Source organism: Squalius cephalus (assembly GCF_949319135.1).
Source record: "Squalius cephalus genome assembly, chromosome: 11".
Taxonomy (NCBI): Eukaryota; Metazoa; Chordata; class Actinopteri; order Cypriniformes; family Leuciscidae; genus Squalius; species Squalius cephalus.
The window spans coordinates 29001756-29020813 of NC_137132.1; the positions used below are offsets into that span (position 1 = coordinate 29001756).

At 36.8% G+C, this 19058-nt stretch overlaps 1 protein-coding gene across 1 annotated transcript; it reads left to right on the forward strand.

Annotated features, from left to right (window-relative positions):
• Positions 1-15045: 15045 nt before the first annotated feature.
• Positions 15046-18638, forward strand: lpar6a (lysophosphatidic acid receptor 6a). Its single transcript, XM_079885593.1, has one exon. It carries the CDS (start codon positions 15866-15868, stop codon positions 16979-16981), a length of 1116 nt encoding a protein of 371 aa, XP_079741719.1. The 5' UTR covers positions 15046-15865; the 3' UTR covers positions 16982-18638.
• The last annotated feature ends 420 nt before the right edge of the window (positions 18639-19058 follow it).

The window sequence follows — 19058 nt, forward strand, 5'->3', positions numbered from 1 at the left end:
TAATGTAAATGTAATACCTGAGATCAGTCTGTATATCTCCTCTCTTAAAATCTAATGGCTGATCCATAGACTCGTCACTATTCATTGACACACAGCTGAACTCTGGTTCTGCTAAACTCAACTATAATAGAACAGATTTAATCATTTTATGAAGATAATTATTGTATATTTAATTATTGATAATTTAGAGATAAATATTATATAGATAATTATTGATAATTATTGTATATTGTATACTTATATAATATATTAAGATAAGATAAATATTGTACTATTTTAGGGAACAGCCATTTATAGTGGTGCTCGAAACCATAGTGGACATTATTGAGTGCACTCATTCATACATCCCCCAATGCACCGCAATAACAAGTGTACAACCGATGTACGTTCAACCATAGACATAATAAATACATGTATTTATTATGTCTATGCGTTCAACGGCTAGAGAATACCCATAATGCACTGTGACGGTTGTGCCGAATGAATTCCCGCGTCTGACCTGAAGATGGCGCCCACAGCTGAATCATCTAGCCATTCTCAGCGTAATATCATACAGATATAAATTCCTTTTTAAGTGACTATTAAATTGTTTAATTAAGGTTTATACATAGTTTCAACGACAGAGTTCAAGATAAATCTTTTCATTACTACTGGAGCTGCCAGTTTGCTAAGTTTAAAATTATTATTAAACAACAAGCACAAACTATGCAAAAGCGGCAGCCCTTCCGACGCACTCAGTGTCCGAATTCACTCACTCGTTTTCATTCACTCCTTCAATTGGACTAGATTAGTGGAGTAATAGGGAATAGCGAATGAGGGTATAGGGCAGGGTTCCTCAAACTCGGTCCTGGAGGGCTGAAAGACAGTTGCATCTCATACAGAACGCTGAGTAGAACCAGAAAATATGAACATATCACACCAGTCCTCAGGTCTTTACACTGGCTCCCAGTTAGATTTAGGATGATTTTAAAGTATTATTACTGTTATATAAATCACTCAATGGCCTAGGACCTCAATACATTGCAGATATGCTCACTGAATATAAACCCAGCAGATCATTAGGTTCACATCAGCTAGAAATACCAAAGGTTCACTCTAAGCATGGCGAGTCTGCTTTTAGCTATTATGCTGGAACCAGCTTCCAGAAGAGATCAGACGTGCTCCTACAGTAGTCACTTTCAAATCCAGACTCAAAACTCTTCTGTTTAGCTGTGCATTTAAATGAATGAGCGCTGTGCCACTGTTCGTTCGGCTGATTACACTGTATTTTATCTCTGTATTCTTCCTGTTGATTCTAAACTGAACTCAAATGGCACTGATTGATAACCGGTGTTTTGTGAAGGGTATTGTAGTAGTGGGGGAAACCCTGATGGTTTTCTGTGGTGGAGTTTGAGAGGGATTGACTCATGACGGTCAAGGGAACACTGTGGTGACTAGTACAGATTATTAGTCTGGTACGGATTATCAAGGGAACACTGTGGTGACTAGTACAGATTACTAATTTGGTGGGCTCAGATAATCCACGGTATATGAAAATCCACAGAAGAATACTGACCATCATGGGGAAATCTCAGAGTCAAAATAAGATACACCATGTGTTTTGCCAGATGAGAAGTTTATTTACTAATTTAATTCATTTTACTCTAATTAATTTTATAACTGTATCATTTATCTCTTTTTATTCCTTTTATAACTGTTTTAATTTCCCCTGCTTTTATTTTGTCTATTTTCTATGCAAAGCTCTATGAATTGCTATAGTGTGATTATTATAATTCCTTTCTATGTAAAGCTGTTGAATAACTGTTTGAATTTTCCTTGCTTTTATTTTTTTGTGATTATTTTTATTCCTCTCTATGTAAAGCACTTTGAATTGCCATAGTGTATGAAATGTGCTATATAAATAAACTTGCCTTGCCTACATCTACGTTTGGTGCCGCTCAGATGGTTCCCTGGTTCCCTGGTTCCCATTGTGGTTTTGTTACACAGAAAGCAAAATAGTGTCGGCCCAGATCTGGCCCACATCTGGTACGAGTGGAATCCACGTGTACCAGATGTGGCATGGATCTGGGCCAACACTATGTTGCTTTCTGGGATATTATGTTTGTTTTGTATTAAACTCATTTTGCACATGGATCCAGCTCTCCTTTGTTTTTGAGTTCACCTTTCGTTACAGAAGTTTAGTTACATGTTCAGTGTCTTTAGTTCGCACATGCCATTAAAACAGTGCCTGTAACCAAGGTGTGCAGACATTTATGCTATTATCGTATTAACTGTATATTAATCTGTGCTCACAACAAATATACATTAAGTGTTTATGTATATGTATATGTTTATGTATACATTTTAAAATAGTCTAGTGACACTTTAACCTATTTAATGTTTAGGGGTCTTTCAATGAGAATCTTTATTGTACTTATATTAGGTGCTTATGTCCATAACTAACTATGATCAGTTTATGTTACATGTGTTTATTTTGCAGAAAATAATATTCACAGTGAGTGAATTGGATGCAATGACCAGAACTGAGGCAAAACTCAAACAGGTAGGTTTAGAGAGGCGGTTTTAACATTAAGTGGCATGGCATTTTACTTACAAAACCCATTGGCTTGTGCTGCTATGCTTAGTGACGCATCTGGTTGTATATTGGCGTACGCCACTAAAACTTGTGACATGTTTTGGTGGATTACATCATGTGCCACTAAAACGTGTGCGCCAATGGATTGCATCATGTGCCACTGACATTGTTGTGGAGACATGCCGCTGTCTGCCAATCATTGTGTAGATGGTGTAACATTAATGGCAGAGCAGCATATAATTAATAATATGTTGCTTTCAAACATATAGAGTTTATTACACCCCAGAGTAATTTTTACTACAACCATTAGGCTTCTCCATATTTAATAATATCTGCCTTGTGGCCCGTTGTATGTGTTTATATTTATTATAAGTAACTTTTTAAAAATATTTTTTACAATGTTTTTAAAATGATTTAAAATGATTTAAAAATACATATTGTAAATACACAGTTGATTTGATAACTCAACACATTTTCTCTATTTGCGTAGGATTTACAGTTCAGCTGTGTCATTTGGAATTATAAAATTATGTAGACAGTATTTAGATTGGTGGCCACAAAAAAAGAAAAAAAAAAAAGAAAAAAGAAGTGAAACCAACAGGGGTATGTGGCACCACAAACTGACACTTGCCAATCAGGTACTTTATATTGTCAACTAGCATGATAGACAAATGCCACAAACCATTATAAAGGGACACCTACCATTCTGAAATGCATTATGAAAACTGGCACCAACACATATATTAAACAATTATACCACAATTAAACCAAATATTATACCACAATTATACCAACACATATATTAAATATGGACCTTCACATTGACTCTTCACAATGCACAGTAATGTAGGTCTGTGGGTGTCTATTATAATGTGCCTACAGCAAGTCAAATGCTTCATCAAACCATTCAGTCATCTCCAGAAAGAATGCATGTTCACATTGTTAAAAAAATAGTTTTCTTTAATTTTTAATTATTCCATAAAATTATTTGCAAAATATTATAGCCACATATGAGAACCACCATCCACATATTTAAGTATATCTATATTTATTACAGACAACGTTGAGGCGAGGGTTGACTGGAGGATGACTGGAGATAGACTTGGATAAGGTAACAGGAGTAGCTAGCAAGGTAGTCAGGAACATAAAGCAGGTAAATAGTTTGTAGCATCAGACAATGACTGAGGAGGGAGTGTGTGTGTGTGTGGCTTTTTATAGTGCTGGTGATGAGGTCTTGATGAGTTCCAGGTGTGCATGGTTAAGTGCCAGGGAGGATGATGGGAAATGCAATCCATGACAGCTATTATTAACATTAATCCACTTTCTGGAAATAAACCCAGAGACAGTTTTGACTTTGAAAAAAGCTTAACCCATTAGTTGCCAAGTCCCTTTTTGAGTGTTGACCACAACTCTTTGTAATGCTTGGGAATACAGGCCTAATATTGGCTTTTTAAAAAAAGCATGTCATTTTTGAAATGAAAGAAAAAAAGTTGAGCTTCACTATTCTGGATAAATTAAGAATCTTAGTTTTTTTGTTGTTGTTTCAAATAGAGATCCCAACTCTCCGATGATTCTGAACAGACAACTAAACAAAAAAATTGGTTTGATTGAATGATTCAATGACTCACACATAAATACTTCACTTGTTTCATTACTGGATGAATCAGCATTTGTGAACAGATCTCTAGAATGAGTGATTCAATGACCAATACATTTTTAACAGTCACTTGTCGCCACCTACTGGTGTAACAATGTAATCGATACAATCCTTATTTGAAGCGACAAGTTTCTTTATTAAACAGTGATTTTCTCTATTTTAATCGCTACGATAAACATCAGTGTTTATATCCGAACTATAAACTTTTATCCTAGTACTTCTGTGGTGATTTGAATATTTGTAACACAGAAATAATGATACAGTGTGGTTGTAAAGCCTGTTTGTGTTTTAATCGAGATTGCGATCTCTAAATGATTAATCATGCCGCTCTAGCACGCATCTCTAATGATTGTGAAATGTGTAAACACCAATGATGCCCAGAGTGTTTCCCTCTTCAGCCTGAGATTCTGGGATAGACTCCAGCACTCCGGCGATCTTACATAGGAGAAGAGAGCAGGGCTGTTGCTAGGTAATCTGGGACCTCTTGAAAGAATGGGCGGACCCCCAACCGCCCAACCCTCTCTCCATTCCCTAAGGGACGAAACAAAAGAATCCCTAAGTGTTCTCACATGAACTTTTTTATTAAGTAATAAACAAAAACACACGTGATAAATGAAATAGATAAAAAAAAACAAAAAGAGTGGATACTCTGTGGCACTTTTAAGACAGGAACTGGACTTGCAATCCTCTCTCTCTCTCTCAGAGCAGACATGAGTGTAGCTGGGCAGCAGGTTCTACACAAGATATAGATGAAGTCTATTTAGTCTATAGATTAACTAGCAAGTAACTGATAACATGACAGCAGTTCTCTATTTGCTCAGTTGTCCTCACTCGCCTTCTGACACTGGACTGGAGGACTGGCTCTCGGGATCAGACGAGGGTCACTGCACTTTTATAATGCTTGCAGTATTGCAGATGAAACAGCTGATAAAGAATAAGCTTTGTTTGCGTTTATTTCTAAATAGTAGCATATTTGGTATGTGTATTCATGGACAGACCAAACAACAGTCCAACATAGATTTTATACTGCTGTGCTGTTGAGAAACGTTTTCCCAGGGAATTGGGATACTTAAAAAAAAAGGTTTTGATGTATAAACTATATTTGACTGAAATGCTTGTATTGACATATTTTACTCTATTCAAATTTATCAATCTGTACCCGTCATGATTATATAAAACTCTCCTGATATTAGAGTAACAATATAAGAAAAACAATAAAGCATATTTGGTTACCTTTTGAAGCTTGTAAGGGTTAAGTTTGAGCAGATGTTTTATACCATCATCACTGTCCTTGTCAGAGCTCATTTTCCAGAACATTCAACATCTGATTAATATTCGCCATCTCAAACATATCCTCAAAACGATCATTTTCAACATCTTCAAAATCAATATTTCATCGCTGAAAGCTTCTTCATCAGATCCAGCATCAAGTGACAGTGACACTAATATTTGATTGCGTTCAGTACTTTTTTCTGCAGTAAATCTCTGAGCCATTTCAAGTTTTGCTGATGATACGTCCTATTCTTTTGTTTCTGCCTGCGGTAACTATGAGTGAAACGTCACTTCATCATTATGTATCAGACATTAAATTAATTGCACTTATTCAGTCATCAAAGGTTCAATTATTGTTGTGCAGAAAAAAAAAAAAAACTTTATATTTATACTTTGTTAATATTTATACTTTGTTACACAACTCGGGTCGTTAGTGACCCTATACAATTTTTACAAAAAATGTATGGGAAAACAGGCATTAAATCACATGGGTTAATGAGCTGATGAGTTGAATCAGGTGTGTTTGATTAGGGAGACAAAGAAAACGTGCAGTGTTGGGGGTCCTTCAGGAGCAGGATTGAAGAACACTGCTTTAAAAAAATGAATGAGGCGGAATGTAGTGAATGACGTCCCGGGTCACTAAAGACCCAAGATATGCGTTTAATGCTGTCGCCACACCTAAAGATATTTAAAATCTTATAAGACTTTCAAAATGTAAGCGACCACAAACATGAGGACAAAAAATCCTAGATTTAACAGTTTTGCTCCTATAGTGTGTTGTGTGTCGCGATTTAGTGTGTCATGAGAAGATAACCACACAGAGTTTTCCAGAATCCCGACTGTGGGAAATCTCACAAAATCTCTTGAGACTTCACAATAAACATGGCGGAGATAGGCAGGAAGAAATTGCTATGATAGTGTTTGGAATGCTTTTGACAGAACATTGCCACAAATTGACAAGCTGATCCCCCATCTCTGATGTGATAACCATTTTAAACCTGGAACACACCAAACCGACGCCGACGAACTAGCGCTGATGAAAGCCGACTGTGTAGTTGTGGTAATATTGAAATATTCGAGAAGGAACACTCAGGAACAGCCTTCTATCTGTATCGTTTTGACTTCTTTGCTCGCTGTTTTGCTATTATTCTCTGACTTGTTCACTAAGCTGGACAGCCAATCAAAGTTCTCTCTTTCACCGACGGCCCGACGCCGATTCAACGTGTCGAATCGACCGAAAAAAAGCCGACATGGACCAATTTCTGCCGACGGTGCGGAACACACTGAGAAAACTTAGTCGGCCAGCGCACAAAAACTAGCCCGACCGTCGGCTTGGTATGTTCCAGGCTTTACAGAGTAGGCTATGCGCGTTTGTCCTTGGGGTTCCCCCCACATCAGCATTTCTGATCAGATTATCTTATCAGATTTTCCTGTGGAGTTAGATGTGTTAAGAGTGACCGAACCTGCTGTTGAATATTACGATTCTAGATCGAGGCGGCGTTCTTCCGAGCAGGTTCGGTCACTCTTAACACACCTAACTCCACAGGAAAATCTGATCAAATAATCTAAACCATCAAGATAATCGAGATTTAATGCCTGGCTTACACTACAGGAGTTTCAGGCAAATTTATGCCCGATTTGATGGTAATTTAGAAGAAGTAGATGGATAGATGGGTGGGTGGAGAGTAGCCTATAATCAATAAATTATAACATCGAATCCATTTTTTTGTGATAATCTTTCACTCAAGCATTGAACAATGTAATAATACACGTTTGAACAGCCTTTTCTTACTCTTAAGTTTGACCTTAGAATGTGCTTTTCCATCATTTTCATAAAACAAGCTTTTAACACCTTTGACATTTATTATACCTTGCACTAATGCTTTATCCTGGAAACCAAAATGATTAAATAAATAATTTGCTGTATATGGCATATAGCCTACCAGATAACGGGGACAAGGGGATTTTCAGACACTTAATAAATTCAGATCATTCAAATAAGTTGATGGGGTCAAACTCTCATAATTTTTTTAAACTGTTATATTATAAAAGTATGCCTTTTACATATAGATGGTTGATGTCTCATAATAAAACTAAACACCCATAATACTGTGGGTTTATTTTCATTCAAGTAGTCTCTAAAATTGACTACTTGAATATTAGCAGAACCTTTCGCTTTTTGAGAACGAGTAAATTGTTTCATCATAATTTTAATCTTCATGTCCAGGTTTAAATTACAAAAAAAATAATCTCAGATTTTCAGTGGTCTTTTGCACCTCATTGTGTGTTACATCACCAGATGGCAGTATATCACATGCAAGCACTGTTAAGTGCACTGTAAAATCCACTTGTCACAGATTACACACTGTTACTCAGTATTAAGGTCTGCCTGTGTCTCACTCTCACAGCTGAGAGAATGGAATTAGGAGCATAACCAGTTCCTGCTTGTGAGATCTTTCTGAGAAAAGCACATGACCCAACATATCCAAGACTTGCACAACAAGACCTCACAGTAAACATGAGTTTGGGTTTGACTTTCAAAACAACATGAACCTCAGAAGAATGTAGTTCCAGACTTTTATTGAATTCTGTAGTATCTTAAAGGGTTAGTTCACCCAAAAAATGAAAATTATCCTATGATATACTCACGCTCTCAAGCCATCCATAGGTGTATATGACTTTCTTTTTTCAGCTGAACAAAATTGGAGTTATATTAAAAAATATCCTGGCTCTTCCAAGCTTTATAATGGAAGTGAATAGTAACTGAGATTTTGAAGGCCAGAAAAGTGCATCCATCCATCATGAAAGTAATCCATATGGCTCCAGTGGGTTAATAAAGGCCTTCTGAAGTGAAGCGATGTGTTTTTGTGAGAAAAAATATCCATATTTATAACTTTTCAAACTATAATCACTGGCTTCCGGTAACGGCCGTACGCGAGTCTAGTTCCACTGACCTCTGAGCCAGGATGTTTTTTAATATAACTCTGATTGTGTTCGGCTGAAAGAAGAAAGTCATACACAGGATGGCTAGTAAATGATGGGATAAGTTTAATTTTTGGGTGAACTATCCCTTTAAAGTGTGTGTAGACCTACAGTATGTTTACCATGACCAAATCTGTGGGTGTCTGGAAATCTTCACAGCCTCTTATCTGTCTAGTTTTTAGATTTTTTCTGTCTGTCATGCTGTTTCCATTTTATTAGTAACACGCAAAATTTTCCCCATTTGTTATTCTCTTCACATTTATCAGGTATCATATGACAAAAAATTCCCATCCTGCATTTGAAATAATCAAAGATTATTATAATTTTGTTCACAGGAAGTGGTCTTTGAAAAGGCAGTAGTGACATTTTGGGACTCTATTCACCAACTAGACTTACAGTAAACACATGCATAGTCCAAACCTGTCTTTTGTAGTTTCTCTCTGTGCTGGTTCCTGATCCTTGTTCGTTCTGTGCATGGTGTACTGATCATTTTAATATGAACATTCAATGTTTTTTAAAAAGGTGACAGACTTTGAATTTTTTTTTGTCTCCATTCATGTGGTAACATCTACAATAACTGGTTATGTTGAAATGAAATACATTATTTTAAGTTTACTGAATTCAACCAACCTGAAAAACAAGGTTTTACTGACACAAAAGTCAGTAGATATAACCTGATTTCTCCAGCTAGGTAAAATTACTTAATTAGTTTGATATAATCTTTTTTTGTTTTATATGATGAAAGTCCTTTTCCACATTGATGTAAATACATTAAAAAAATATGAATTACCCTTACTTAATTTAAATGAACACATTTTTACACACAACCTAATTTAATTCTAAATAAATCAGTTAAGTTGGGTTAACACTATTTAGTTGGTTTATGTCAAATTAAATTACTCATGTATGTTTACCTTAAAGGTATAGTGGAGGATTTTCCCGAATTTTAGAAAAGAACCGCCCTCTCCACTTTTTGAAAAAAAGCACATGCGCAACACTCTACCTGCTCCCGAGAGGGAACGCCTATTAAACGTGTGCACGAGCTAATCATAGCTTACATTAACTTTTACTAGCAGTGATTTTAAATGGATTTCTCCAAATAGCATGCCAAACTTCACTTGTCAAGTAGAAACTTTGCGACTGAGGCATCAGTGGGAAGCCCAACCTGTGTTTTGAGCGCACGCCATCGTGTGAATCGTGTGAGCCTTAATTTTCAACCAAGTAGTGTCTCATCACTACATACAATGAAAAAATAAGATAAGACTGGTCAGTACTGATGGCATTGAGTGCCCACAGCAAAAGCACAAGCTCTTCAGTACAATTGTAACCACAAAATTCAATAACTCTAAAAGTCCAACATAACTGAACATTAAACATTAACATAAACTACCAAAATTTTCCCCTTTACTGAAAAACACATAAAATAATCCCTAAATTGACTCTCCTAATGCAGTCCCTTGTAAAGCATACTGGAACTACAGATCCACTGCTCATGTCACGCATAAATTAAACATAAATTATAAATTACACTTTTGAATATATTAGGTGGACTGAACACAATTAAATTAAGTTGTGACAGAATGTTAAATTGTGTTACCTTAGCTCATTTTAATGAATTAACCTGAACATGTTTTTGAGTGTATATTAGTTTTACAATTGCAATTTTCACTTTTATGCAACATAATGTGTATAATAACCTCAAATCACAATTTCTCACTGAAGCAGAATTCGCAGATCAGCAAGAAGCAGCCAAACACAACCCTTTTCTTCTTCTTTGTCCTTCACTGCAGATGTCCTGTATAGCGGACACAAGCTGTCGTATAGTGTGCATGTGTCAAATGTGTCCATCCTGAGCTTTATTGGAAATTGTATATTGGGCCAATGTAACTCAATTAAGTTAAAACAGCATTCCCTTGTTTTATATTACATAAAACCAAATGAATTAGGTTACAACAACAAAATTTGAATTTACAGGTCAAAATAGAAATACCTCCTTAAAGCAACATGTTCACTTTTTACAGTGAATATCAATGTTTAAACTTCACTTCCTCTTACATCTCTTCCTTTCAGAAGATGTTACTTTGTGCACTTTGCATCACTACATGAACTTAACATTCACTTTTCCTTCCTGCCAATGCCCACAGTTTTGCAAGAATGGGCAATGGTGCAACACTGAATCATGACGCAGTATCTTTTCAGTCCGTACACGTTGCCACACATTCTTTCAATATGACAACAACCAACCACTCTTCTGAAATTATGAATTGCAACATCAAATAAACACCTAGACTTCCGTGAATTGAGGCTGTGTGTCATAAACACCCGCAAATGCAAGTGCTTTCACAGTACTTTTGTTGGGAAAAAAACAACCAGTTGGGAAAGACCTCCCATACTTGTATGACTTTCTTCAGTGGAACACAAAAGCAGATGTTTAGCAAAATGTTCAGGCTGCTATTTTCTATATAATGGAAAAATATGATTAAGTGCACTTTTTTTTTCCACAAGGGATTGGGAAAAGTCCGGTCTACTATTGACTATACTTAAGAGGACCAGTAAATGATTTTAATTTTTGGATGAACTATTCCAGCAAAAAACTATAAGTGCAATTACAATCCTCTTAAGTTAGATTCGGAAATAATATGAAACATCTGGTACACATTAATGTGTTTCTATTTGCAAAAAGCAAACTGTCAGCTATATTGGACCACATAATGGCCAAGAAGCCATCAGTAATACGCCCACATATACTATGTAAATATATCCACTCATTATATTCAACAATCAAAGAGTCATGATATTGATTTTTTTGTCCATTATGCGCAGACATAATCTCTGTAAAGCTAAATATTTTATGCGTTTCGACCAAGGAAGCTATTATACTGATAAAGTATTATGACCAAAGGGAAGTGGGAAGAGCAAACATACTTAAATTCCCCACAAATCATTTTGCCCTACTGAACTGATACAGATAAGTGCAGCAATTTGTGAAACATTCTAATGCAGCTTTCATTGAGGGTATAAATGCTTTTCACATGCCACACAAATCTGATTTGGTTTTCAAATCCCAATTAACTGTCCGTATCATTTCGTAAGTAATGCAAGCTGATCTTTTTACTCAGATGTTGTGTAGTCGATATCCAGTGCTTCTACATTAGTTGGTAATTATGTAAGCATCAACACAATGCCAAAAGACTTATAACAACTAACACTTGAGAAAAAGAAGTAATTGTGTTGAATGTGCACTTGTACTTCAAATCTTAAAAGTGTATATTTAAAACCCTGTACTTGCAGATATTATAATATTACTGAAATAAAAGGCCATTTAAGTGTACTTAAAGAGAGTACAATTTTATGACAGTATCTTAAAACACTTAAGTATGCTTTTAAAAAGTAAATATATAACATGCAATTAAGTGTCTAAAAACATTACATTAAGTACGCACCTAGTATATTCTATTACAGTATAGTATTTCCATAGTAAGTACTCTTTTTAATAGTATGCTAAAGTGTACTTTTCACAATAGCTGTAGTGTGTAAAGAGTGGACAAACAACTGTATGTTCTGCTGGAAATTAATGAGATTTCACTGCTATGCTGAACAATTTATTTTTAGCAAGTGTAATTTGTATACAAAATGATTGGAATGCGTGAACACATAAATATTATTCAAGGACAAGGCTGTCTGTAGATGTTGGAACTGACACAAAGGACAGCTAACTAACACTTCTGTTGGTCCCCAGTCGAGCGTGCCTTGGCCATTGCACAGTTTCCTGCTATTGAAATGAGATGCTTTGCGTTCCTGAGACATGCGTTTCGTCTAGTAGCTCTGCACAAATGCGAGTCTTGTTTTTATGTGTTCAGTGCAATGGTTTTGTTGGAGGTCTTGCGTGCAGCAGACAATGACATGTCTGTTTTTCACCGAAAATGTCTCCCTGACCTTGGGGGTGTTTGTTTTAAAGGAGCCCCATGGGGAAAACAGAACAATGGCCATAAAACATCTTACATGTTTCACATGGGCAGCACAGGCTTTCTGAGTTATATATTCATGTCAGTTTGCTGGGTATTTTCGCTTCTTAATAAAATCTCTAGCTCTAACATTGCTGATGTTTGCTTTGGTAACGTTATGTCACGCATACATAATACATTAGACATGAATATACATGTCAGCATGACACAATGTCAAATCTCAGCCTCAAATGCCACACCAGCAAAACATTTGCTGACCAGGCTAGAACTTACCATAGCGTCAGGTTACGTCATTTAGGGAGTGTGTTTACTTATTCTTTTTTTAATCTGTACAAAGAAAAGCGAAACGTTTGAAATATCACAATGTTTGCAAGGAGGGCAACATCAAATTTTGAGGGTTTTTTTTGGCCTGTTTTATCAACTACCAGTCTAAACACATATTTCACCTACAGCATATTGCATAAGTAATACCTCCTATTACTTTACTCCTATAATCTCTCTATTTTGAGGTATTATTTATGTCCTTAGCCATGTCCATCAATCCAAGTCCTATGTGCTATCAGCATTGATTTTTCCTTAAAATAAACAAACAATGATTTTTATTCTGTGACATTAAATTGTCATATTAGTAGAGCGCAACAGGTTTGGCAGTAAAACTCCCTTTCACTTTTTTCTATGGAGAAATTGATTTATAACAATAAAATAGAATAACTTCTAATATTCTTCACCATCTATACTGTAAAAAAAGTTGCTGCCTTAAATTAAGTACAATCAACATGGATGTTTATGTAATTTCAACTTAAATTTTGATTTAAGTTGTATAAACAAAGTTTAAAATAAGCTATTTTGATGAGTTAAAGCAATGTAAAAACATATGTTGTTATATAATTGTTTACAGTGTATATATGAATGACTTCAAATATATTGCATTTAATACTTATAATAAATCAATATTTCATTTTATAATGTGCTGCAGTTTTTTATTTTAGTATTATTTTCTGTATTTTCATGGTTATTCATGATCATTGGGGACTTTAAAATCCCTGTGGAGAAAATGAATGAGAAAATACTTCCAGAATTTTGGTCCCTCTGTTATTTAATCAAAGACTGATTCCTCACAGTATTGCTTAATACATTGCATGTTGTTATTGCAAGATGGTGCAATGTGTCATGGGGTGTGGTTTATAATCCAGAACGCCTTGCCGAACCCTAACATAACGTCTTTAAAACTATGCTCTATTCTCTAAACTGAAGGACGGTTTGCTGAGGTAGCTGGTTGCACTTCCGCTTATTTTAGCTTTGTAATAGTTTGGAAACGCACAGAAATGCAGTTTCTATGTTCATGCAATAAAATCAAAGTGAGAACTCTAATATTAAAAGTCCCCCTGTGGTGAAAATCAAGCTTTTAATATTGTTTATACGTCTATGTGGTGTTTTTAATATGCTTTAAGTCAAACCATGTGCAAATTCATAAGTCAACACCATTGCTGAGTATTTTCTCCTTAAAACTGCAGTGAACCAAAGACCAAAACTACCTTGTAACTAATCATGTCAACGAGTGGATCTCTGAGCTGGTGTGAGTGAGTGGAGGCAGGGCTAATTTGCATATTCATAGAACTGCATACTAAATGAGGCAAGGGTCTAGAGTTACATTCAAGCTATTTTAAGGCACATATATTTTCATTTTTGTCATTTTGGTGACTAATTCCTTAAATTAGTATTAAGGAATCAAATTATTGACTACAGGGGACTTTAAATGGTTTCTCCCAGATAATTTTTCTATAAGTCTTTCGCTTCTAAAATAACATAAAATAAAACACAAGGAGCTCTGTAATACTTGGAGAAAGCTATTGGTTAGCCATCCCATTCACCACAATAGCACTTGATCCAAGCACATGATGTCATGTGACTAATGATGCTAGAACCGCATGACAACATTGATTGGATAATGACATACCCTGATCTTAAGGTAGCAGAAAAGGACAATATACGTCCATGGCTCTGGTAAAACATCTAATATGTGATATAAACTAGCAAATATATGTGTTATATACATAATCTCAGAAATATAGTCAGAATAAATGGATAATCTGAATGACTGTCTGAACTGTCAATGCTCTTTGCATTCAGATGGTGTAATTAAGGCATCTACCAGCAGGGGCTAACTGGACCGTGCTAAAGTTAAACTGTGACTGCCTAGCAATCTCACATGTGTCTCCTAAGAAGAGCTCATAAACTCAGAGCTCTTTGTCAAGATACAAAAGTCAGAGATTTCAATATGAAGCCCCACTAACTGAGCTATTCTATCAACATTTTATAGCTCCAGATTTCAACAAAACAGTTGAAACTTACAAAACACACATATGAGAACTTAAATAATCCTTTAAAGCATAACCTCTCATTATAACTGTCCTATGGGTATAAGGTTTAATATTATAGAATACAATAACAAATTAAAAGTTGTCAAAAGAGACGGTTTGCACCTTGCACATGGTATAATAATAATTTCTTCTCAGTCAGAGGAGGAGGGATCTATCCAGGAGGTAGGAGGAGCCGTGGCTAGTCAAGATACGTTAGTCGTGATAACACTGGCTTGTGAAGTTCTCCACAGCACAGCTGCCTCTCTCCCGCCTCTTCAATGCACACAGCACAGAATTGCCCCTGGGGCCACTGCTGACGGAGACACCAAGACAGAGCTGTGAGGAAGGGGGTGGGACAACAGACCCTTGCTGAAGCAAGTCGGACTCGCTCATTTGCACAGTCACACACTCAGGGAGTGCTGCATGCGGTCTACAGGTGCTCCACAATCACTGGACCATATGTGGGACTGAGAACAAAGAGGGCTAATTGAAAGGATACTTCAAGACAAATCTGGGAACAACAACTATTTTTGAATGCTTTAATTAGTATGTTGGAAAAAGACATCTGCTTTTCCTCAATGGGAATATACTAAGAGTGGATTCTAACAGGACTACTCCCTTTGGCTGATTGTGGATGGTATTGCTCAAGTGAAACCAGAGGAAAGAACTGTGTGAATTGAAACTTTGAAGTGAGTAACTTCTAAGCTTGGGGCAACAATCTTGTGGGGTGGCTGGGGAAAGGGGGAGGGGAAGAGGTAGTTGGGGTCTGGCTCCAGTCTCTGGGGTGAAATGCCTTCAACATGAGGCTTTGTTGGAGAATGCCACAGAGAAGTGTTTGATTGCTTCAGTTTTCAACTGCCAGCAGAGAGAGAAAAAAAAAACACATTAAAGAGATCTATGTGCCCTTGAAGGCAAGACCATTTTGCGGTTGGAAGAAATCTGTCTGCTGCGCATGCTTTGTTTTGCCTTGTTGAATTGTGGATTGAGGGAAATCCTCTTATTGTGTAGTCTCGCCTAACTGCCACCCCATAGTGTGCCTTTGTTTCTCATTGAGATGTACAACACGACTGTTCAGATGGAGAGTTTGACCCAGAAATGGGCTGGCAACTCTAGCGACTGGGACAATATTTCTCTGCAGCTAATCAACAATAGTTGCCCGAAGAATGACAGCTTCAAATATCCACTCTACAGTATAGTGTTTAGCATTGTCTTCATGGTGGGACTCATCACCAATGTTGCAGCCATGTACATTTTCACTTGTTCACTGAAACTGAGCAATGAGACCACAACGTATATGATGAACCTTGTGGTGTCGGACTTGTTATTTGTGCTCACGCTCCCTTTGAGGGTTTTTTACTTCATCCAGCAGAACTGGCCATTTGGCAGTCTGCTCTGCCAGCTCTCTGTTTCACTCTTTTACACCAACATGTACGGGAGCATCCTCTTCCTAACGTGCATCAGCGTGGACCGCTTTCTCGCCATCGTTCACCCCTTCCGTTCGAGGGGGCTCCGGACCAAACGCAATGCTAAAATCGTGTGCGTCGCCGTTTGGATTCTGGTGCTTTCTGGAAGTCTTCCGACAGGCTTCATGCTGAATAGTACAAACAAGCAAAATAACTCAATATCCTGCTTTGAGAACTTCTCCTCAAATCAGTGGAAGAGCCATCTCTCGAAAGTGGTGATCTTCATCGAGACCGTGGGGTTCCTTATCCCCTTGATACTGAACGTGGTTTGCTCCGCTATGGTGCTCCAAACCTTAAGGAGGCCGCAGACTGTCAGTCGAGGAGGGAAGCTGAACAAGACAAAGATCTTGAGGATGATCATCGTCCACCTCTGCATCTTCTGCTTTTGTTTCATCCCCTACAATGTCAACTTGGTTTTCTACTCACTTGTGCGGACCAAAACCTTGAAGGGCTGCGGGGTGGAATCGGTGGTTCGGACGATCTATCCCATCGCTCTGTGCATTGCTGTGTCCAACTGCTGTTTCGACCCCATCGTCTACTATTTCACCTCAGAGACAATACAAAACTCCATTAAGAGGAAGTCTCAGGCGAACCGTTCCTTGGATGTCAAGTTCTCTGAGGCCATGCAGTCGGAGACGAGTTCCTCCCTTCAGTTCAGCCTGAGGTCCATAAAGAACAAGATGTTTCACAATGAATCCAACGTATGAGGACATATATATATATATATATATATATATATATATATATATATTGGACAAATGGATACTTGCTCAACATCCTATCTTGCAACAAATCTCAAAGTCATTACATAAAGTGGATGTAAGGAAACAGAATGCAGAAACAGCTCTCTGCGGTGGATAAAAAGTGACATAAAACATGTGGATTATGCCCTAATTGGGTTTGTTAATATCTCTCTGGGCAATAAGTAAACTATGTCCTTTTAGAGGGATTTACCTCCCTCTTAAAGTCATCCTTCAGCCCGGTACTGGGGGACACACCTGTTCTCAGTGGATATCTATCCAAACATTTGGATTACTTAACTGTGGAGTAAGAATAATACAAATATAGATCAACTGGAACTTGATTAAAGTAGACCAGAACTTCTAACTATATGTGAATGTACTTACATTTCAAGAATGGTAAGTGAATGTGGAAATAACATACTAGGATATAACCACTATTTAATTAAACCCACAAACAAAATGGAATGATAGTATTTCATGCAATGCCACATGAAAACACATTTACTGCCTGAAGTGTCATAGTATTAAGCTGAAAACTTTTGTTGGCACTTTATATAATACTGTATATTAACTTTGCACTGTTATTGATACTGTCATAACGCACTGCTTTTTCCTGTTACAAACTTCACTTGAAAATAAAGTTCTAAAATCATAGAAGTATTTATTTACAATAGATCATCATCAGTGCTTCTCCCTCTGTAATGTCCATTCACAAATACAAGCCTGCAATATTGAAGTTGCGATGTTCCCTTTTTTCGGTTTAATCTTTAAATATTCAACAGTTACTATTTAAAGTCTTTACTATCTGTGTATACCATTGCAAATGTGTGTAATGCCACGCTGATATAAAATATGAAATTCTCTCTGTGTTTTTAGCCATCTCAACTGACTGATATTGACAAAGAACAGTCTCTTAGACTAAATGGAACATAAAAACAACATTTCAATCACTCAAAGTGTCAGTAACTGAATAGTGAAACAGAATCGTCTTGATACGAGATGCATGCCGCAACATGCCGCAATAATACCTCCAAAATTCAGTTTTTCCTTGTTCTTATGAAAATGTAATCTGCTACAGGCATAACTGAGCCTGGGTTTTGGATAAATAAGGTTGAGAAATTTGTTTATAATTGCGTAATTTGTGACATGACAGCACAACGCTAGATTTGGCAGGAACTGTCAACACACCCAATCCTGTCCAACATCCTCCCTTCTAAACGTGCCTGTAAAAGTCTCCAATAAGGTGTTGCTGTATCTGTAAAGATGCGTCAGTCAAAAAGGGAGATCCAGAGCTTTTAAGCTCTTGGCAGAAGTGATAGATTAGATCACCCTCACTCATTGTGTCTCTGTCAAGCAATCAAAGAAAAAGGGGAAATGAAAAAGACCGAAAGTCTGATGAGAAGTACTGACTTCACATTTACGTCAAATCTGCTTCCACTTATTCATGCAAATCCCGTAGTGTTTTGAACCAGGGAACTTGACTGGATCCCAATTTGTTCAACGTCTCTCATAATGCACTTGTCCCTCACAAAATTCAGAATAGTGGTGCATTACTATGGATTTTTCAATTACAGATTATTCCAATATTACATTTGGTCCCCCTTATATTTCAATATTTTTGTACATCCCTCTTTAAACCTTATGCAACTGTCTGATGATACATTTTCCAAATGGCTCAAACTGGTGAGTGGCGACAGATTCTTTAAACACTGCTGTAGGTGATGGTCCACCCATTTGCATTCTGTATTCAAGATTTTATGAGACAACTGGAAGTTTTGGACAGAAAGTTGACTTCTTTTAAATGCATCTTTAAGCCATTATGTAATAAGTCAAAGCTAAATATGGAAGGTAAAAACATCCTCAATAAAGCATGTGTTAGTTCCCAAATATCAAACTGAAATCCTGTTTTGTTTTCACTTCCTCATTCACCTCTGTTGTCAGCATGCATGTCACGAAAACAGTGTACGGGTCACTTTTAACCTCATGATTTAAAAGAAAAAAATGTATTATGTTCTTCATAAAAAAAAAAAAATAAAAAAAA

What these genes read in the sequence shown, in the direction of transcription:
- lpar6a (XM_079885593.1), top strand. Translation starts at nt 15,866, where the DNA reads ATGTACAACACGACTGTTCAGATGGAGAGTTTGACCCAGAAATGGGCT.